The sequence below is a fragment of the Carcharhinus amblyrhynchos genome, chromosome 19 (assembly GCF_965287045.1).
Source record: "Carcharhinus amblyrhynchos chromosome 19, sCarAmb.v2.hapA, whole genome shotgun sequence".
NCBI classification, from domain to species: domain Eukaryota; kingdom Metazoa; phylum Chordata; class Chondrichthyes; order Carcharhiniformes; family Carcharhinidae; genus Carcharhinus; species Carcharhinus amblyrhynchos.
In genome coordinates this window covers 46,820,247-46,841,808 of record NC_137342.1, presented here as the reverse complement: position 1 = coordinate 46,841,808, position 21,562 = coordinate 46,820,247, and the positions used below count along the sequence as shown (strand labels likewise).

The window sequence follows — 21,562 nt, the reverse complement described above, 5'->3', positions numbered from 1 at the left end:
GTTCTCTAATCTCGCCACCCTCTACCCCAGCAGATTTACTTTGGTGGGACCGTAATATTCTGCTGGGCAGGAAGAGCTATAAGATCCTGGCCTACAGAATCTACAGTGCTGGAGGCCACCATTCAGCCCATCGAGCCTGCACTGACCACAATCCCCACCTAGGCCCTGTCCCCAGAATCACATATATTGACTCTCCAAATCCCGCTGACATTAAGGGGAAATTTAGCACGGCCAATCAACCCAACCCACAATCTCTGGATTGCGGGAGGAAGCCGGAGCACCCGGAGGAAACCCAGTCAGACACGGGAAGAATGTGCAGACTCCGCGCAGAGAGTCACCCAAGGTCGGAATTAACCTGGGTCCCAGGGGCTGAGAGGCAGCAGCGGTAACCACTGTGTTGCCAAATGGTCAAGGTTTATTTTAAAATCCTTACCCCTTCCAGGAGACTTGCCGGGGCTGTCCTTGCACCAGTCAAATCCTGAATTAAAAACTCTGTCCAGTCTCCGTGTTTCTCACAGATTGCTGCAAGACAGAAAAAAAAGAGAAAAATCTGGTGAAACAGTCACAGATTCATGACCTTATTAGATATTGTTGCCTGTGTGCACACTGTGGGCGGTTTATTAAACACGTGGTAACTGTTAAATTATCTCAAGTACCTGGAATAAATATCCAGGCTTCACAGCATTTTGGTTAACCGATCAAAATAGCAGAATTGATTTTAATACGATTAATCACAAACTCAAGCACACTAATTATACAGCAGATTACAAAATGCCCTCTATTGCAAAGATGACACAATCAATTCATGGTTAAATAATAATAAGCTGCTCCGTACATTCTATTAAAGATATTAAGGGCCGGGAACTCAATGGGTTTTTAAACTATATAACAAACAAATCGAGGACTTTGGCCAAAGATCAATAACTCAGGTCGTTTAATGACAAACAAAAATGTTGATCCTTGTCAAAATACTATCTATACAGAGTGTTAGAACTTCAGGTTATCTGCGAGAGATCTTTAAACCATCGACGGTCAACTTAGAAATAAATGGGGTGGCACCATGGCAAGCGCTGCTGCCTCACAGCGCCAGGGACCTGGGTTCGATCCCTGGTTGGGTCACTCTCTGTGCGGAATTTGCATGTTCTCCCCGTGTCTGCGTGGGTTTCCTCCGGCTGCTCTGGTTTTCTCCCACGGTCTGAAAGACGTGCTGGTTAGGTGCATTGACCCGAACGGGCGCCGGAGTGTGACGACTAGGGGAATTTCACAGTAACTTCATTGCAATGCTGATGTAACCCTAGCTTCTGACTAATAAATAGACTTTAACTTTAAAGTTTTGTCAGCTGCTCGTAAATAGAAATGAGATTAGTCTCAACTTTCCCCCTTCCCAAACATAGCCATTAATTTACTCAAGAAAAATGGTCGGGGAGTCCAGAACTAGGGGTCATAGTTTGAGGATAAGGAGAAATAAGAGGTTAAGGGGAAATTTCTTCACCCAGAGGGCGGTGGATGTGTGGAATTCGCTCCCACCAAAAGAAGTGAGGCCAAAACGTTGTCTGATTTCAAGAAGGAATTAGATATAGCTCTGGGGCTAAGGGGATCAAGGGATATGGGGAGGGTGGCGGGAGGCAGAATCAGGATATTGAATTTGATGATCAGCCATGATCAAAATGAACGGTGCAGCAGGCTCGAAGGGCCAAATGGCCTATTCCTGCCTCTAGTTTCCACAACAAGTTAAACAGTCAGTGAACACTATCCACTACTGAAGTCAGGTCAAGAGATAAATGCTTAATCATATTTAACATACAAAAAAGGGAAGGTAAATACAATAGCTTAATAAAGAAAAAAAAATCTAATTACGTTACTGTCATTAGGTCACTTTTTGCCAATGTACTGGGTAGTTTCCAGTCAGTGCATTCTACAACATTACAATGCTAACGTCACAACACGGAAACAAAAAAAATGTATTTTTTCATTTTACTCTTCACCTCATACATAAAGTGATGGAGAAAATCTATAAATTTCAAAAATAAATTTTTAAAAAAGCACATTTGGCCCTAAAAGCTTAGGGAAATAGTTACATTTCCGATTGACAATAGCTGCTTACACCAGAGTGTCCACAAAATGTGACTCAAATGTCACCAGGAGGAGAAAAATAATTCACAACAGGGGGTTATTTGGAAGAGAAAATAACACGATGTTGTCTGAAATATTTGAAAAGACCAGTGGCATCTCAACATCTGTAAACTGAGTAAGTGATCCACAGAAATATATAACTGAAAGGATGGATTTTCACTTGTGTGTAGACCAATATAAATGCACATTCTTTTATCTAGGACTTTATTAAATTGGTTTGTTGGTATGACCTACTTGACCTGTATGGAAAACTATACTGTCCTACACAAGGATTAATAATCCACTACTTTATTATGATCATTTTCTTTATCCGAGGGCTGACTCACAGATTTTGTAACCATTCACACAGGGATAACCAATTTCATCGAAGCTGAGACATGAATACAAATAAATACTATAAAGTGTATTTATTTATTAGTAGCCTTACCAATATTATCTATTATTTCATAGAATCCCTTTGGTGCGGAAGGCCATTCGGCCCATTGAGTCTGCACTGACCACAATCTCACCCAGACCTTATTCCCCTAGCCGCACTTATTTACCCTGCTAATCCTCCTGACACTAGGGCCAATTTAGCACGGCCAATCAACCTAATCCGTACATCTTTGGAATGTGGGAAAAAAAAACAGAGCACCCGGAGGAAACCCACGCAAACACGAGGCAAATGCGCAGACTCCACACAGACAGTGACCCAAGGCCGGAATTGAACCCAGGTCCCTAGCACTGTGAGACAGCAGTACTAACCATTGTGCCACCATGCTGCAATGAAGCCACTGTGAAAATCCCCCAGACGCCACACTCCAGCACCTGTTCAGATACACGGGCAGCACAGTGGCACAGAGGTTAGCACTGCTGCCCCACAGCGCCAGGGATCTGGGTTCGATTCCTGGCTTGGGTCACTGTGTCTACCAAGTCTGCACATTCTCCTCATGAATGCATGGGTTTCCTCCGGCTACTCCAGATTCTCCCCTCAGTCTGAAATGAATAGGCGCATTGACCCAAATAGGCACTGGACTGTGGCAACTAGGGGAATTTCACAGTAACTTCATTGCAATATTAATGCAAGCCTTACTTGTGACTGATAAATAAACTTTAACTACACCGAGGGAGAATTTAGTCTGGCCAATGAGTATTAGTACTACTATTATCTACTATTGAGTAGATATCAATAAATCAAGGCGTCCGCCTTGTTTGTCCATTTTCTCGCAAAAGAAAATTATTCCCTTAATAATCATGTTTGTTCTTTGAAACCATTTCTGTCAAAGCATTTTTGTAAAATAATATAATTGTAACTGAATCTGTATTCCAACCTGTCCTTAAGCACTCGCAGAGGATGATGAAATAACTCACTAGTAATCCAGAGAAACAGAAACTTGCAAAATGAGATCTTACTCCATCTCATCTAGTAGCAAAAGAATAATTCCGAAGCACTAAGTGACTGAAATGTTATTAGCAGGCTGGATTTTCAATTCAACTAGCATCCTTTTTCCCATCAGGGTCCTAGAATCCAAATCTACAGATCAGGGAACTGGGGCTGGCACAGAGCATCCATTCATCTCTGTCAGATCAGAACAAATCCTTAAGAAAATTGCAGAAAAGGGTTGGGAAGGGCAGCAGCCAGCTTAGCTTCTGCATGAGGTTGTTAAACTTTACCCTGAACTTTTCCCTGCTGGACTTTAACCTGGTACTGTGAGACTTTTTACTGTGTTTACCGCAGTCCAACGCCACCATCTCCACTTCAAGGAGGTCGCCAGTCTAATACTTAGGTCCATATTACATTCATGGTAGTCTCGAGCTCCGGCACCAAACAGATATAACATGTTGTTGGTCCATGTCCCCATTACAAGGTCCCACTCCCTAAACTGCAGCATGTTTCATCAATTTAGCCATCAGCGTTGTCACATTGCTTGCCTACATCCTTCACAACAACCTGACCTGGTTCCCCCCATGCTGACACTACTGTGAAGAAAGTCCACCAACACCTCTACTTTCTCAGAAGACTAAGGAAATTTGCATGTCAGCTTCAGCTTTCACTGACTTTTACAGATGCATTCTTTCTGGTTGTATCACAGCTTGGTATGGCTTCTGCTCTATCTAAGACCACAAAAGATCATGAATGTAGCCCAATCCATCACACAAACCAGCCTCCCATCCATTGACTCTGCCTACACTTCCCGCTGCTTTGGCAAAGCAGCCAGCATAATGAAGGATCCCACGCACCCCAGACATAACCTCTTCCACCTTCTTCCATTGGGAAAAAGATACACAAGTCTGAGGTCACGTACCGAGTGACTCCCAGCTTCTTCCCTGCTGCTGTCAGACTTTTGAATGGACCTACCTCGCATTAAGTTGATTTTTCTCTGCACCCAATCTATGACTGTAACACTACATTCCGCATTCTCTCCTTTCCTTCTTTATGAATGGTATGCCTTGCCCATATAGTGCGCAAGAAACAATACTTTTCACTGCATACCAATACATGTGACAATAAAAAAGTCAAATTAAATATCAAATCAATATAGCCATTTCTCTGTTCAGCAGCAACTTGTTTTACGTGTTCCGTAGCACCAGATAGGCTTCCTCCAAAGCCCACCCATCAAACCTCCAGGCTCCCTCGTGGTCAATGTAGGGTCCAATTTTTATCCAAGCTATCTCCTAACCTCTTTCCCATCTACCTGAGGCATCACAAGCTGCAGCTACACAGCATTATCAAGATAATGTTTCTTTACAGTTCTTGCAATCTTCCACATAGAGTGGTTCCAGATGACAAATATGGTTTCATATCAGCTGGGGAAAGCACCTAGCGCATGTCTGGTACTTCCCCTAAGAACGGACAAAGACCAAAACCTTTGGATAATAAGAAACGGGTGGTTTATTTATTAGTGCCACATGTAGGATTAACACTGCAGTGAAATTACTGTGAAAATCCCCTAGTTGCCACACTTCGGCGCCTGTTCGGATACACTGAGGGAGAATTTAGCATGGCCAATGCACCTAACCAACCATGTCAATGGACTTAAACATCAATGTTACTCTTTTTAATTACTGTAGACCACGGTGAAAAAGTCAACCTCGTTTTTTCCAACACCGAAACATGTATTTTGGCCAATGGGTGGAGTGGCACAGTGGTTAGCACTGCTGACTCACAGCGTCAGGGACCTGGGTCCGATTCCCGGCTAGGGTGACTGTCTGGATGGACTTTGCATGTTCTCCCCGTGTCTGTGTGGGTTTCCTCCAGGTGCTCCGGTTTCCTCCCACGGTACAAAAAATGAGAGAGTTAGGTTGATAGGCCATCCTAAATTGACCCTAGTTTTGGGGGGTTATTAGCAGGGTAGATGTGTGGGGTTATGGGGATAGACTGGGATTGTAGTCGGTGCAGGCTCGATGGGCCAATGGCCTCCTTTGTACTATAGGGATTCTATGAATAAAGGTGGCGTACAAGCCAACCCTCCATTTTTCAGCGAATAAATCCTTGTACAGAGCTGTGTCGCATTAGATGTTGCCATCAATTTTTCACCCACATGTTGAGGGTTATACGCACCTTATAAGTCGACACAAGGGGTCAAACACAGGTGCTGGATTCCCCACTAACTGAAAGGCCATGTTACCGAGAAGATGTGTGGCAGTTTAATAGTGAAACAGAGCAGGCTGCACATGGCCACTGATCAATAGGAATGGGCCTTCCTACACTCAAACCAGAACTTCACACTTAAATACGCATCTCATAGAACTCCTACGCTACAGAATGAGGCCTTTGGGCCCATCGAGCCTGCACCAACAACAATCCCATCCTATTCCTATAACCCTCACGTATTTACCCTGCTGCTAATTCCCACCTCTCTTTTCCCCCCCCCCCCCCCGAAACTAGGGTCAATTTAGCATGGCCAATCAAACTAACCTGCACACCTTTGGACTGTGGGAGGAAATCAGAGCACCTAGAGGAAACCCACACAGACACGGGGAGAATGTGCAAACTCCACACAGACAGTGACCCAAGCCGGGGATCGAACCCGGGTCCCTGGCCCCGCTGACCCACTATGTCAACTCCAATTTTTTAAGGATAGTTCTAATCTTTAAAGGTCAACCCCCTATCCATTGCCATCTACAGTATGTCTGATTTACAATATTTTAAATGACTATGTCCCAGTATTAAAAGGAAACTCAACTTTCAATATTCATTGCAAACAATCTTCACAATGACACAATTTTTTTATCATAAGCCTGTTAACTGGAATCCAATTGGAGTAGTTAAAGTTAAATGATGAGACAATGCTTCCACTATGTTCTATTTAAGTGCTGCTGGCCCACTTCCATCTATGTTGATTTACACAGTGAACCTTAACAGTCAATTAAATATATTGAAACTGATTCCAATTCAATTGGTTAGCAAATGCTCTTCCTGGAATATTAAATGAAATTTTTAAAGCATTAATTGCCTTCTTATGAATTTGTTAATTTGATTTGCAGAAATTAGTAATTTAATAATCTTTAAACAATATAGATATCCGTGTGCATCTGTTGAACATATGTTAGTCAGAGAATTATATTCCAGCTCGATCTATAAACGTTAAGGTACGGGTCAATTGGAGCTCCTACAGGACCTGTGCTGAACACTACAGCACAGACCCAGAAGGCTGTCCAGAAACGCAGAATGAGAACGTGCTAATCCAGGGTGCACTAAAACAAATGCCAACTGGCACACCTGGCAAGGTGGGAGGCTCCTTACTCAGTTACCCTAATCCATCCACGTACAAAAAAAAACACACCGGCCGAAATTCTCCTGCTGTTCTCCTGCACCGTTACCACGGCAAGCGGGAATGCAGAATTTGACGCTCAGCCAAATCTCCGTCCACCGCAGTGGGACCAGAAAGTCCCGCTGGCGTGAATGGTTGGAGAACTCCGGCCACTGACTCTAAGGTACTAACAAGTGTGTACAATTATGAATAACACCGACCGTATCAAATGTGCTCCTACAAATAGAAAAACGTCTTTTATTCCATCAACGCGTAAAATTTTAGGAAAAAAAAATCAATGCATTAACCCTCAGGTGAAAACAAGCTTCTGGCATTCAACCACATGAGTTATCACTGTAAATGCAAAGGCACATGGTCAGTTGGCATGAGACGAGCATTTGCAAAGATTTGAGAATATTTTGCTTTTAAATTCCACAAAGGAGAAAGTTCTATGTGCCACAGTTTCTCCAAATGCATTATTCCTGTTGCTATCTCCTGATGCATAGCGCCACCTGTCACATGCACAAGAGACACGGAGGAAAGTCTGGACGGGGAAAATTTTCCAGCTCCAATATTCTCAGATGAGGAAATCACAGGTATTTAAAACCAAATCCGTCCAGAATGTCTGCTTACCAGGGGGAAAAAAAATTACTACCTACTGATATACTGTTGACAATTTTTCCAATTTGTCCGAAGTAATTTGACGGTTGGAATCCTGTTGTTATGCAAAAAAAACCCCCAAGAGACTCCAATCAACAAAATCAAATCAAGGAGATTCCAGTCTCCTTTGTACAAAAGATGATGATTATTATACAAATGCTAACATAAAGCTTATCCTTCCCTCAGCAAATAGTATCTGCAACGCCAAACAATTTACCACCAATAAAGGAAGCAGAGACTTTAAGATTGTAAGGATGGTGACTTCAGAGAGGGATCACCAATGTTGGAAAAGGCCACTACAGTAACTTGGAAGCTGAAGGTCGCACTGGAACTACGCTGTCGAGCACAATGAAACGCCCCCAAAATTATCATAATCTGACAGCATATTAGTAACTACTTATTGCCAAATTCACTTTTGTAAATAGTTTTTAACCAATTAGGCGGTTCACAATTTAGGGAAGCATCTGAATGAATACAAAATGTGGCGCAGATTTCAACAGGGGTAAAGTTCTCACAGGCACGAACATCAATACCAAACTAAATTAAACAACCTTATATAAAAACATTCCTAAGTACCCAATCTTACAAAAGGATTGCACTGGGTACAGAGGAATAAAGATACAATTTCTCTCTGGCAGACACAAAGCACTGTGGTGTACTTCATTCAAAATCTTGTTGTGTTATCGAATGGATTAATTATTCATTTTAGTGTTGTAGAAATAATACTTCACACTCCAATCAGGATATTTTAAGTTCTCTCTTTGATAGGTTTTCACTCATTTCCTTACTAAACTTGTATAAGCATTATTAATTATTTCCTAATTTATGATTTCTTGATAAAAGACATTCAACTTTTATCATACTTTGAAGCTGGCAGGACAAGTTGGGGACACGTAACTTTCTACATGGAGACAAAGTACAGAAGTAAGGAAGTTACTTAGGAAGAACAGATTATTACTTGAATGGGTATAAACTGAGAGAGGTGGATACTCAACGAGACCTTAGACTCCTCGTACATCAGTCGCTGAAAGTAAGTGCGAAGGAACAGCAGGCAGTAAAGAAGGCAAATGGGATGTTGGCCTTCATAGCAAGAAAATTTGAGAATAGGGATAGGGATGTTTTACTGCAATTGTATAGGGTGTTGGCAAGGCCACACCTGAAGTATTATGTGCAGCTTTGGTGCCCTTATCTGAAGAAGGGTCTCTTTGATGTAGAGGGAGTACAGCAAAGGCTTACCAAGCTGATTCCTGAGATGGCAGGTCTGTCATATGAGGGGAGACTAAATTGGTTAGGACTATTCACTGGAGTTCTGAAATGTGAGAGAGCAATCTCGTAGAAACATAAAATTCTAACACCGTTAGACAGAAAGAATGTTCCCTATGATGGAGGAGTCCAGAATGAGGGGTCATAGTTTGACGAAAAGGGGCAAACCTTTTAGAAAGGGAATGAGGAGAAATTTCTTCGCCCAGAGTGGTGGATATGTGGAAACCACCAAATACAGTTGAGGCCAAAAGGCTGTGTGATTTCAAGAAGAGATTCGATAAATGCTCTTGGGGCTAAAAGGGTTCAAGGGATATGGGGGGGGGGGGGGGGGGGGGGGAGAGAAGGCAGGATCAACATATTGAAGTCGATGATCAGCCACGATCAAGGTGAAGAGCAGAGCAGGTACAACAGCCGAATGGCCTCCTCTTACTTCTAGTTTTTCTACGTTGCACAAATTGTTATAAATCATCGAGTAGGCCTTTGCAAAAGCTTTGTGCTCAATTGTGGACACCACACATTAGGAGGGATCCAAGGGGAGGGTGCAGAGGAGATTTCCCAGAGTAATACTGGGGATAAGGAACTTCAGTTATGTAAAGACAATAAAATTGTGGATCTTTCTCCTGAGAACAGAGACAGTTAAGGGGAGATTTATGGGCCAATTTATAGAGGTGTTCAGGATCATGACGGGGTTTTATAGAATAAAGAAATTGTTTCTACCAGTGGGACAGCTGATGACCAGAGGGCATTTACTAAAAATAACTGGCAAATGAAGCATGAGACCTTGTTTTTTTGTGCAAAATGATTTGGAATGAAAAGGATAGTGAGCACACAGTCACAGTCAGGAGAGTTGGAGTAGATCTGATTCTCCGTCAATATACCAGCACAGGCATGATGGATCAAATGGCCTCTTTCTATGCAGTAAAATACCATGAAGCCTTTGTTAGCCTCCTCCCTCTGATCAAATAACATTGGGTGTTTTGTTTTTGGTACTAGGATGAAGAAAATTGGAATCGGTACAATACTGCTCATTAAGACTTCCCTTAACCTGATTTTTGTCAAAAAAGGTTTTTAACGTTCATCCCCAATCATGGCCCTGGGTGCAAGAGTGCCTCCCTGCTTCAAAAATGCGCGCAGATTTTAAAGAAACTTTTTATAAATATGTTATGAAATAGCAGAAGTGGAAAGTGCTTTTTGCCAAACAGTAAGATTCAACTGAGGGATTGTCATCTCAAAGTTCCAGTTTATGGATAAGGCTTTATACAATATATTACAACCCTGAACGTAATTCAATATTTTGTTAATCTTACAAGTTAGGAAACACTGAGACAGGGGTGGAGCAATGGCACTATGGTTAGACCTTTCAGTACCAGGGATCCAGGTTCGATTCCAGCCTCTGGGTGACAGTGTGAAGTTTGCACATTCTTCCCATGTCTGCTTGGATTTCCTCAGGGAGCTTTGGCTTCCTCGCACAGTCCAAAAGATGTGCAGGTTAGGGGATTAGCGGGGTAAGTTTTTTTTTCACTCATGAGGCATGGGTGTCACTGGCTGACCAGCATGTATTGCCCATCTCTAGTTGCCCAAGGGCAGTTGAGAGTTAACCATGTTGCTGTGACTCTGGAATCACATGCAAGTCAGACCGGATAAGGATGGCAAATTTCCTTCCCTAGAGGAGATTAGTGAACCAGATGGGTTTTTCAGACAATCGACAGTTGTCTCCGAATTCCAGATATTTTTTATTGAATTCAAATTCCATCATCTGATTCAAACCCAGGTTCCAGAACATTAGCTGAGTTTCTGGATTAACATTCTAGCAACAATACTATTAGGCCATTGCCAACCTGTGGAGTTGATTGGCCTGGGAATTGGGCCCAGATAGGGTGCTCTTTCAGAGAGCAGGTGCATACTGGATGGGCCAAATGGCCTCTTTTCACTGTAGGGATTAAATGGAACAATCAGAAATATTGTTATTTTTCAAAGCTTTTTCCCAAAAAAAATTATTCAGTGAAAATTAATCAATATTTCATCAAAAGTCCCTCACATGCAGGGAGAGGTCTGTGATACAGAATGTACTTAATCTACAAAACAAAGTATTATTTTCCTAAAGTAACTTCTAACCCACATGGACACTTAATACTGTACAGTTGATTGATATATAAAAAAAAAGGCAGCCTTCATTGTGGAAAAGACTCACCTTGTCCACTACCAAGGTAACAGTCGTCACAGATTATTAACAGGCAAAACTGCCAGGATTTATAGTTTAATATATCACTGGTTTTGATTTTCAAATATATATTTGATTTCATTTGAAAAGTTCAATGGATCTGCTTCCATCATCCTTTCAGGAAGTGCATTACAGATCGACACAATTCGCTGTATAAATAAATTCTCCTCAGCAAAGCGCTTTCTAAATCAGTCTGCAATCTACAATTTGGCAAGCTTACTGCTCAACTCTTTCAAAGCAATATTTTGATGTCTTCACTTTATATTTTAACGCACTGCGTTCACAGATCACAGTGTGGCCTTGTCCAATAAAATGTTAATTAAAAATACAATGTTCACTTAGTGAAAAAAAATCTATTACAATTCAGGCATATTCAGGCTAGCAAGATTCACGGTTAATGTGATTGAATTTACACAAATGTGGTTGTTCATTACATAATGATAGGAAGAGATTAGGTCCAATGTCCAAAATAAGCATTTGCCTGGGACAAAGCTCAAAAATGAAAAGGCCCTCGCAAAGAGGTGAGGAAAAGACAAAACACAGATCTTGAAAGTGCTGTCTGAAACAGTCAACGAACAACTAGTTGTGAAGGATGATATGTAAAGCTTTGCATCTTCTGCCTATTCATTCCAGATGAATGACATACAGCAGGGTATTCAACAGAGATTTGCCATTCAATAACAGAAGCAGCAAGCATTTTAAATGGTAGCTCAGCACTCAGGCACAGATTAGCCTACAAAGCTTCACAATCCCAGTAATTAGGTCCCTTGTCGTTGAATATCTTTGCCACAGTGCGCTGATTGCACCAATGAAGTTCTATTAAAAATAAATCCATTACAGGAAAGCTGTTGTGGGAGCAAGAAGTGACAGATCAAAATAGGACATAATGTTAACTTAAATTTTCACCGTTCCGGACAACCGACCATTTTGTAGACAAATAAATGAGCTAACGAAACGCACGGCATTGCTGAAAGATTCCAACCGGCATAACACTGATCTGTTAGCCAAAATGAGGGGAAAACATAGATAATCACCTCAACAGAAATTGGGAGATTTTCACACATATGGTTCATTTCAGGAAGCAATATACTTATCGGTGAATTATAGCCCATTACAGCGAGTAGGAACACAATGAATGACAATGAAGTGTCACGCACAGCTGGTCCACTCTCTGCCTGCCAGACCCAGCTGGTATTTGGATAATGGGCAAACATCGCCGCATGTTCTAAACCTTTTTGCAACTTTCATTTCTCTTTACAAGTGAAAGTGATTAAGAGTAATTTACTCCAGGGAGGAACTTCAGCTACTCTGTGTTTGTTGCTCTACGAGTACAAGTTACGACTGATCATAGGCATGTACCTTCAAGGAAGATTAAGTGCTAAAAAGTCAAATGTGTTTACTTACTTGCAAGAAACAAATAACAATTTTAGGAATCAGAGACCAGGAATCACATAACGGAGAGAAAAAAAAACACAGTTCAATTACGTGACACCAAAATGCAAAAAAATTGCCGCATGGGAACCTTTCTGACCCGAGATGGTCAGAACGTACTTCTTGCTAATCATCCCTAAGGCAGATGGACAAACAAATTACATTGCCCGTTGAAGATTACGAAATCAATTTGGAGCAAGATGTGAATTATCAATCCAAATCTACTTATTATCAATGACTGTGTCCTGCAGCATTGTTGCTGATGGGTGTTGACTCAGCTGAATTTAATGCTATAAAACAGTCTCAACAGCCCTGGGCTGGGAAAGGCTATTTTTTTTCAAAAAAAAAACAGGCTTTTGAATCTAATAGGTCGTCTAATAATAACTGCTTACAACTTAACATGTGGCTATTAGATAACAACAGCGAATGTGATGTTATGTAGCTTGCTGTCACCAAATGCCTGGTTTTACATGGAGAATGGTGCAAATATTAGATCCATTTTTTCTCCTGGAAAGTAGCATTTTAGGATCTCGGTAGTTTGAGAAGTGTTACGGTCCCAGTTGGTGTGATAACTTGACAGGAAGATTCAAGAGACCGCAACTTTTTAAAATTTTCTCTTGTTAAAATGAATTAGGCGTCCTGTGACTGTTCCTACAGTGGAGGAATGGAGTCACGAGACACCTAGTTCATTTTAACAAGAGAAAACATTTAAAAAGGGCTATAATTTTCCCTTTGGTTTAACAAATTCACCGATTTTAAGATTAACACAGGTTACAAAGCACCTTTGAAGCTACAATGGTCTCACTAACACACAAAGTCCCTATGACGCATACACAATGAACATAAGAACATAAGAAATAGGAGCAGGAGTAGGCCATCTAGCCCTTCGAGCCTGCCCCGCCATTCAATAAGATCATGGCTGATCTGTCGCTGCTCAGTTCCACATTCCCGCCCTCTCCCCATAACCCTTAATCCCCTCTCTTATCAAAAACCCATCAACCCGCGTCTTAAAAATATTTAGCGAGGCAGCTTCCACCACCTCAACGGGCAGAGAATTCCAGAGATTCACCACCCTTTGAGTGAAGAAGTTCCTCCTCAACTCCGTTCTAAACCGCCTCCCCTTTATCTTGAGGCTGTGCCCCCTAGTCCTACTGTCTTTTTTGAGCGGGAAGAGTCTCTCCACCTCTATCCTATCCATCCCATTCATCATCTTATACGTCTCAATGAGATCTCCCCTCATTCTTCTAAACTCTAACGAGTACAAGCCTAGTTTATTCAGCCTCTCCTCATAGCTCAATCCCCTCAACTCCGGTATCAGCCTAGTAAACCTCCTCTGCACTCCCTCCAGGGCCAAAATATCCTTGCGCAGGTGCGGCGCCCAAAACTGCACACAGTACTCCAGCTGCGGCCTCACCAATGCCCTGTACAGCTGCAGCAAGACCTCCCTACTTTTATATTCAATCCCCCTCGCTATGAAGGCCAGCATCCCATTCGCCTTCCTGACCACCTGCTGCACCTGCAAGCTGGGTTTTTGCGACTCATGCACAAGGACCCCGAGGTCCCTCTGCACCGTCGCCTGCTGCAGTTTTTCGCCACGTAAGTAATAGTCCTTCCTACCATTCTTCCTACCAAAGTGGACCACCTCACACTTGCCAACATGACTGTGGTCAAATACACATTCCTATCTGAACCCAAGTTAATGTCTGTAGATTTCTCCTCTGAAATCCCGCCCCGCCAGATAATTGTCACAAGGGTTTCCAAACTCCACTCCCCAAAACACACTTAAAAATATTTTCTTGCAGCACCGCTTTCATTTTGCATTCCAGAACCTAGTCCAGATTTTAGAAGTAAAACATATAAACAAAGGGCAGCATGGTGCCACAGTGGTTAGCACTGCTGCCTCACAGTGCCATGGACCTGGGTTCGATTCCTAGCTTGGGTCACTGTGCAGCTCTCCTTGTGTCTGTGGGGGTTTCCTCCAGTGCCAGTTTTCTCCCACAATCCAAAAGATATGCTGGTTAGATGTGTTGCTGTGCTAAATTCTCCCTCAGTGTACCTGAACAGGTGCTGCAGTGTGGCGACTAGGGGATTTTCACAGTAACTTCATTGCTGTGTTAATGTAAGCCTACTTGTGATACTAAAACAAAAAAAATCAGCTTTATTTTTAATAGTGAGTCTATTCCAGGCTTTTTTGCCAATCCCTTTAGAATTTCTTTGTGTTGGCTGCTGTTCAAATAGTCACAATTGTTTTAACTTCGATGCCCAGATTCTTATTAAAATTATATCAAATGTTTTAGTTACTTCTGAAGGTCTGCTGTCCCACTTTTAAATCTAGTTCTTTTAATTCAGAGCCTTGTGTTTAATCTTGATTTTTTTTCTGAACAATGACTTACTCTCTGTTCTCTTAAATTCAGTGGTCTGAAATCTTCTTTCTCTCCTAGTTCCCTGGTTATCTGGACTGTACCTTATTACTGAGGAAGCCTGCATCTTTGCAACTCCCTGGTCCTGTCCAGCTTCTCCTAGTTGAATTGAGAGAACTGTTTACTCCTCCGTGGCCTGTCTCCAACTGCCCTAGCTTCCAATGAAAACCAAGAGCAAACTGGGCCTCTTGTTGCAAAGCAATGCGCAGCTGCTATTTATTCCCCATGCCATAAACCACTCTAAACACAATAGAGTCCAGTTGGAATTGAAACCAGGTGATTTTGGACCAACACAGTTCTCCACCACTGGGTCCATTCTTTTTTAAAAATTGTATTCCTTTCTCAGAGTTACAAAGCCAATATGCAGAATGGATAGGGCAAACCCTTAGTCCAACTCATCGCTTGCTCCAATAACCAATTTAAATTCTAACTGGATCCAATTCAACCACTGTGCTACCAAGGGCGGCACGGCAGCAGTGGTTAGCACTGCTGCTTCACAGCTCCAGGGTCCTGGGTTCGATTCCCGGCTTGGGTCACTGTCTGTGTGGAGTTTGCACATTCTCCTTGTGTCTGCGTGGGTTTCCTCCGGGTGCTCCGGTTTCCTCCCACAGTCCAAAGATGTGTGGGTTAGGTTGATTGGCCATGCTAAGAAATTGCCCCTTGGTGTCCAGGGATGCGTAGGTTAGAGGGATTAGTGGGTATAATATGTAGGGATATGGGGGTACGGCCTGGGTGGGATTGTGTTCGGTGCAGACTCGATGGGCTGAAGGGCCTCTTTCTGCACTGTAGGGCTCTATGAGTTCAATTCACGGTAGAGCCATACTTGTTATTCTACATGCCACAAGCCACTCTAAACACAAGAGATTTCTAGCTGAAATTGAAACCAACCCTTATACAAATATCTTTGTCCAGCATGAATCTAACTATGGGCTTCCTCCAGACACAGAAGCGCTAAATTAAATCTGCCTGAAACTCAACCTTTTTTTAATGTTTAACCAACCCAAGCTGATAAGAACAGGCATTACACCAGATCTCAGGCTTGGTCCCACACTTGATCTTACCCAAAGGTGGGGATCAACCTTCCTGATTGTGTCTCGTGTCTGGATCTCTTTTGGACTAACTGACGGAGATTGTTTTGATCAACAACTTCATTATCGTATTATTCAGGTGAACCAGCTGCTCCGTGGTCTTCCTGTTTAGCAATTCCCAAGTTCCCAGAGTATTAAAGCGAAGTACTATAAAGAACAGCTGGCACCCATGAAGTAATGTGATACATCACAGGTAATACTCGGTGTATTGCTTGGATTTCTTTTGTGAAAGGGTTGATCTTTTTCCTCTACAAATAGCTATTCTCTATGGAGGCACTCACGCTATTCAGACAAAGCATACCGTTCATAGAGAAGGAAATGGGAGAGTGCAGAATGTACTGTTATAGTCATAATAGGGTGTAGAGAACGATCAACCTATTGCAAGTCAAGTCCAGTCCATTCAAAAGTCTGATGGCAACAGGGAAGAAGTTGTTCTTGAGTCGGTTGGTATGTGACTCAGAATTTTGTATCTTTTTCATGAAGGAAGAAGGTGGAAGAGAGAATGTCCGGGGGACGTGGGGTCCTTAATTACGCTGGCTGCTTTGCCGAGGCAGCGGGATGTGTACAAAGAGTCAGTGGATGGGAGGCTGGTTCGCGTGATGGATTGGGCTACATTCATGACCATATGTAGTTTCTTGCGTTCTTGGGCAGAGCAGGAACTCTGATGCAAACAAAAAGAATGGTGCATCTGTAAAAGTTGGTGAGTCGTAGCTGACATGCCAAATTTCCTTAAACTTCTGAGAAAGTAGAGGCGCTGGTGGGCTTAACTATAGTGTGGGCATAAACAGCACGCTCACAGAACAAGACAATGTAGGGAGTGCTCAGGTTTCCTTAATTTAATTAATATTCACTGCGTACACCAGTGCAGTACATGGATCTATTCAAGCTTTCAAAACCTCTTTGGCTTTCAATTCATTTCAGAGATTAAGGAAAACCTTTATGCAGGTTTTAAAAAGCTGTCAATTTTACTCAAAGATCAGCTACATAGTACTCTTATCAAAAACTCCCACTCTTGAAAAAAGTATATTTCTGTAATTGACAATGATTCCTAGACTCAGAAAACCCCAGTACATCTCTATCATTGCTGCGATAAATCTGCTGAATTTGCAATTCTGTTGAATAATGATTTGAGCTGTCACTCTGCCTCAAAATAGATTCAGCCGCAACATCCCAAGTCCCCACTGTGTCAGTCAATGGTCTCTGGTGCTTTTGGGTTTTCTGATCAGCGTCTGACATCACCAAACAGTAGTTTGTAATGAATTTTTCCCAGGGAGGTCAGTTCCCATCCTTAATGTGAACTAAACACAGCGGGGATACTAAAAATCTGCAATAAAAACAGAAAATGCTGGAAAAACTCAGCAGATCTAGCAGCATCTATGGTAACAGAAACAGAGTTAGCATTGAGTCCATATGACCAGGAGATTTTCTGTTACTTCATTGCGGTGTTAATTTAAGCCTACTTGTGACTAGCAAGTAAACTTTTCACTTTTCTTCTTATTTATTCTCTATTCTTGGGGTGGCACAGTGGTTAGCACGGCTGCCCCACAGCACCAGGGATCTGGGTTCAATCCCCAGCTTGGGTCACCATCTAAACAGAGTTCTCTGCGTGGGTTTCCTCCAGGTGCTCTGGTTTCCTCCCACAGCCCAAAGATGTGCAGGTTAGGTTGACTGGCTATGCTAAATTGACAGGGGGAATGGCAAGGTAAACATGTGGGGTAACGGGGATAGGGTGGGAATGTTGTCGGTGCAGGCTCGATGGGCTGAATGGCCTGTTTCTTTACTGTGGGGATTCTATGATTCCAGCTCCTATCCTCATCTGCTGACGGTATAATTTGTGATCCAGTCCAAGCTATGACATCAGCTCACACTTTAGACCTGAGGCACTACATTTTTCTTTGCATTGTTTAGTATTTGAAAATATTGGGAGTGCAGTTGGTATTTGGTTTGAAAAATATGGGCATGAAATTGGTCTTTGGAAACTGCTGCATTATGGAGATGCCAGGGAGCACAGAGGTTAAAAACAATGGAGCTTTATTTACTGTGTTTGCTATCTTACACAGTTGCTTCTTCTCTCCCTGTTTCCCTCACTAGGGGCTTATGACGTTACTTTGGGTGAAAATATGAACAAAGCAGAGCTCAGTAAGCCAAAACAAATTAATATAAATATAGAACATTTCCTCCCCCTTAAACTGAGCATCCCAATAAGTTCAAAGGAAGTTCTACATAAACAATAATCAATAAGTCAGTCACTATTAATAAGTCAAATAACTGTCTGGAGGTCACTGCTCTCAAAAGAGTTGATGGCGAACCTCTGGCAGCTTCGTTTACACTGATGGTAACCTCTGACATTTTTGTCTTTCCACTAACGTCATCAGTGTTCGTTTGACTGGAATTGATGTGGGCGCTAGAGGTCGATTGTTGTGTCTGATCAGTAGAGTTGCTTTTCTCAACCATGTCTGTTGGAAGGTTCAGATCAGCACTTTGGACGGTTGAATCTAAATTCTCAGCAGGTTCTGATTCCAATGGACCTGTTCTCCCAGCCAACAGTTGGTCTGCACGTCTCCTCCAGATAACATCATCTCTGGTGCGGACAGTATAAGAGACGGGTCCAGGCTGTGCAAGGGGTTGTGGCAGGAACCCATTTCTCTCCTGAGGAGTCATTCCTGGCCAAAACTCCTTGCCCTTGGTGGAAAACTCTACACTTTGCTTTGCTGCCATTCCATTTGTCCTTGTTGCTGTTGTACCATCTCTTTAGCTTCCAGAGTTTTCAACAGACTGAACGCCTATCGTAGTCGTCCCTTCATCACTAGTAATGCTGGAAAGATCTCGATCTACGCGGTATTCCGATACACCAGCAGGTGTTTGTTAAGATGTTTGATCAGGGGACCTTGTTCCCTGGTTCCTGTCCACACATGTTTCACAGTTCGGACAAACCATTCTGCTAGTCCATGAGGAGCAGGATGATAAAGTGTGGACCTAATATGTTGCATACCATTCTCATACAAGAAAATGTTGGATTCTTGAGACAAATAGGTGGGTTGTCACTTACCAGTTGTACAGGAAATCCAAAACAACTAAATACTTCTCCAAGCTTCTTGATAATCTTTCTGATTGTGACAATACTGTGCTCTTAAGATGTGAGGAGGCAGACACGCTGGGATCTTAACTGGATAGCCACATGAGCAGACTGGGAATGGAGGGATACAAACGAATGGTCTAGTTGGACCAATGAGCGGTGCAGACTTGGAGGGCCGAAGGGCCTGTTCCCTGTGCTGTATTGTTCTTTGTATTTATGTCATGCTTCTTCTGAAGGGACTGTTTTTATACTTCAGCCCCCATTATGGTGCAGATTGTCACTGAAAACCACTAAAATATTAAAAGGGACATTTGCAACAGCATGAATTTCAAACTAATATTAACTGTTATACTTGCAGTCTTAAAGGAAACTAATGTAGTTTCCTCATGTAGTTATACAAAATCAAAACACCTTCATTCTAACTAATACGCACTCCCATTATTTTAGAGAGGTCTAGTTGCAGCCTTTTATTAATTGAATAGCTCTACCCAATAACTGGTATAGGCATCATGGTCTAAATGGCCTCCTTCTGAAGTCAATCATAAACATATTCATTATATAGAAATAGGTCATTAGGCACCTGTCTTTGCGAGCCAAAAAGAACTACCCAGTCTATTACTGCTTTACAGCACTTTGTCCAAAGTCTTTGAGTTATAGCACTGTGCATATCCAGCTACTTTTTTTTACTAATGAGGGCTTCTATCTCTACCACCTTTCCAGGCAGTGAGGTCCAGTTGTTGTGAATTAGCTTTCAGAGAGAACATGCTAATAATTAAATAGCCAGGATGCAAGTGACCAGCAGACACTGTTCAGGAGCAACTTTCAGTTTAGCTAAATTAAATTAAATTTAAAATTAAAATAAATTAAACCCACATTTAGTTACCAGTCCTGTGCGAGATTGGCAAGTTGTATTTAAAGAAGCATTGACGGACAACCCGGCGCCAATGGTTGGATCCTTGCTTGTTCCCATGTCAACTTTGGCTGTAAGCTTGCGGTTGCCACTTTTCTTTGTGCATCTGTTGCGAGTAATAAAGATTTATAACCATCTGACCTCATTCACACATTTGTCACATTGACAATGTGGAAAGCCTGCTCATGTTCAGGTTACAGATCTTTCTGCTGTGCACCTACACCCTGGTTTGTCTTGCCTCAAATCTTTTTTTTTAATTCATTCGTGAGATGTGGGCATCACTAGCTGGCCAATATTTATTGCCCATCACTAGCTGCCCCCGGAGGGCAGTTGAGAGTCAACCACATTGCTGTGGACCAGGTAAGGACAGCAGATTTCCTTCCCTAAAGGACATTAGTGAACCAGATGGGTTTTTCTGACAATCAGCAATGTTTTCATGGTCATCAGTAGATTCTTAATTCAAGATTTTTTTTTACTGAATTCAAATTCCACCATCTGCTGTGGCGGGATTCGAACCTGGGTCCCCAGAACATGTACATGCACAGAGGATACTCCTGATGGTAGGGGAGTCCAGAACCAGGGGTCACAGTCTGAGGAATCAGGGTAGACCATTTAGGATGGAGATGAGGAGACATTTCTTCACCCAAAGGGTGGTGAGCCTGTGGAATTCATTATCACAGGAAGAAGTTGATGCCAAAACATTGAATGTATTCAAGAGGCGGCTGGATATAGCACTTGGGAAGAATGGGATCAAAGGTTATGGGGAGAAAGCAGGATTAGGCTATTGGGTTGAACAATGAGCCATGATCGTGATGAATGGCGGTACAGGTTCAAAGGGCCAAATGGCCTCCTCCTGCTACTATGTTTCTATGAGCTGAGTTTCTGGATTAATGGTCTAGCGATAATATCACTAGGTCAGCACCTCACCATCTCAAGTATGTGCATGTGCGGGTCTCTGACACTCTCCCTGTTGTTGCTGACAGTAAGCTGCACATTCTGCCTCTAGAACCTGATTTCTGGCCTACCTGAGTTCAATGTCCTTTTGCACCACACAACTTAAAAGATCTTGGAACACAGGACAACTTTACGGCGGATGCAGAGGGCCACATGACTTGCTTGCTTTCTGCATTCTGGCCACCCCATTCCATTACTGATAGTTGTAGCAAATGCTTGCAAGTGTTGGTGTCCAACCACAACGGCCTCAATTTTCTGTCATCTTTTAACGGTCTGTCAATTGTGTGTTCCTAAACGCCAGAAGATCTTTTTAAGAAGGTCTCAATTGGCACTGAAGGTACAACAGCTTCATTATTCATTCTGGCAGCTCAGCTTTGGAGAAATCACAGCAGCCGTTGATGAACTGATCAATTGATTCTTGCAGCTGGAATTAATAAGCCATCAATGCAAAATGGTTGCATTTTAACATTCACGGTGGCACAATGGTTCGATTTTGATTTGATTTACTGTTGTTACATGTATTAACAATAGAATGAAAAGTATTGTTTTTTGCACACTATACAGACAAAACGTAACATTCATAGAGAAGGCGATGAGAGAGTGCAGAACGTAGTGTTAGAGTCATAGCTACGGTGTGGAGAAAGATCAACTTAATGCAAGGTAAGTCCATTCA

The 21,562-nt window shown here is 42.3% G+C and overlaps 1 protein-coding gene across 4 annotated transcripts in view; it reads right to left on the bottom strand.

Moving 5' to 3' along the window:
- sfmbt2 (Scm like with four mbt domains 2) overlaps positions 1-21,562 on the bottom strand; it is a 192,442-nt gene that overhangs the window by 113,213 nt on the left and 57,667 nt on the right. For all 4 annotated transcript variants that reach the window (XM_080207712.1, XM_080207714.1, XM_080207715.1 and 1 more), the window contains exon 5: positions 434-522. In XM_080207712.1, coding sequence (XP_080063838.1) covers positions 434-522 — 89 coding nt within the window. The remainder of the gene's footprint in view (positions 1-433; positions 523-21,562) is intronic.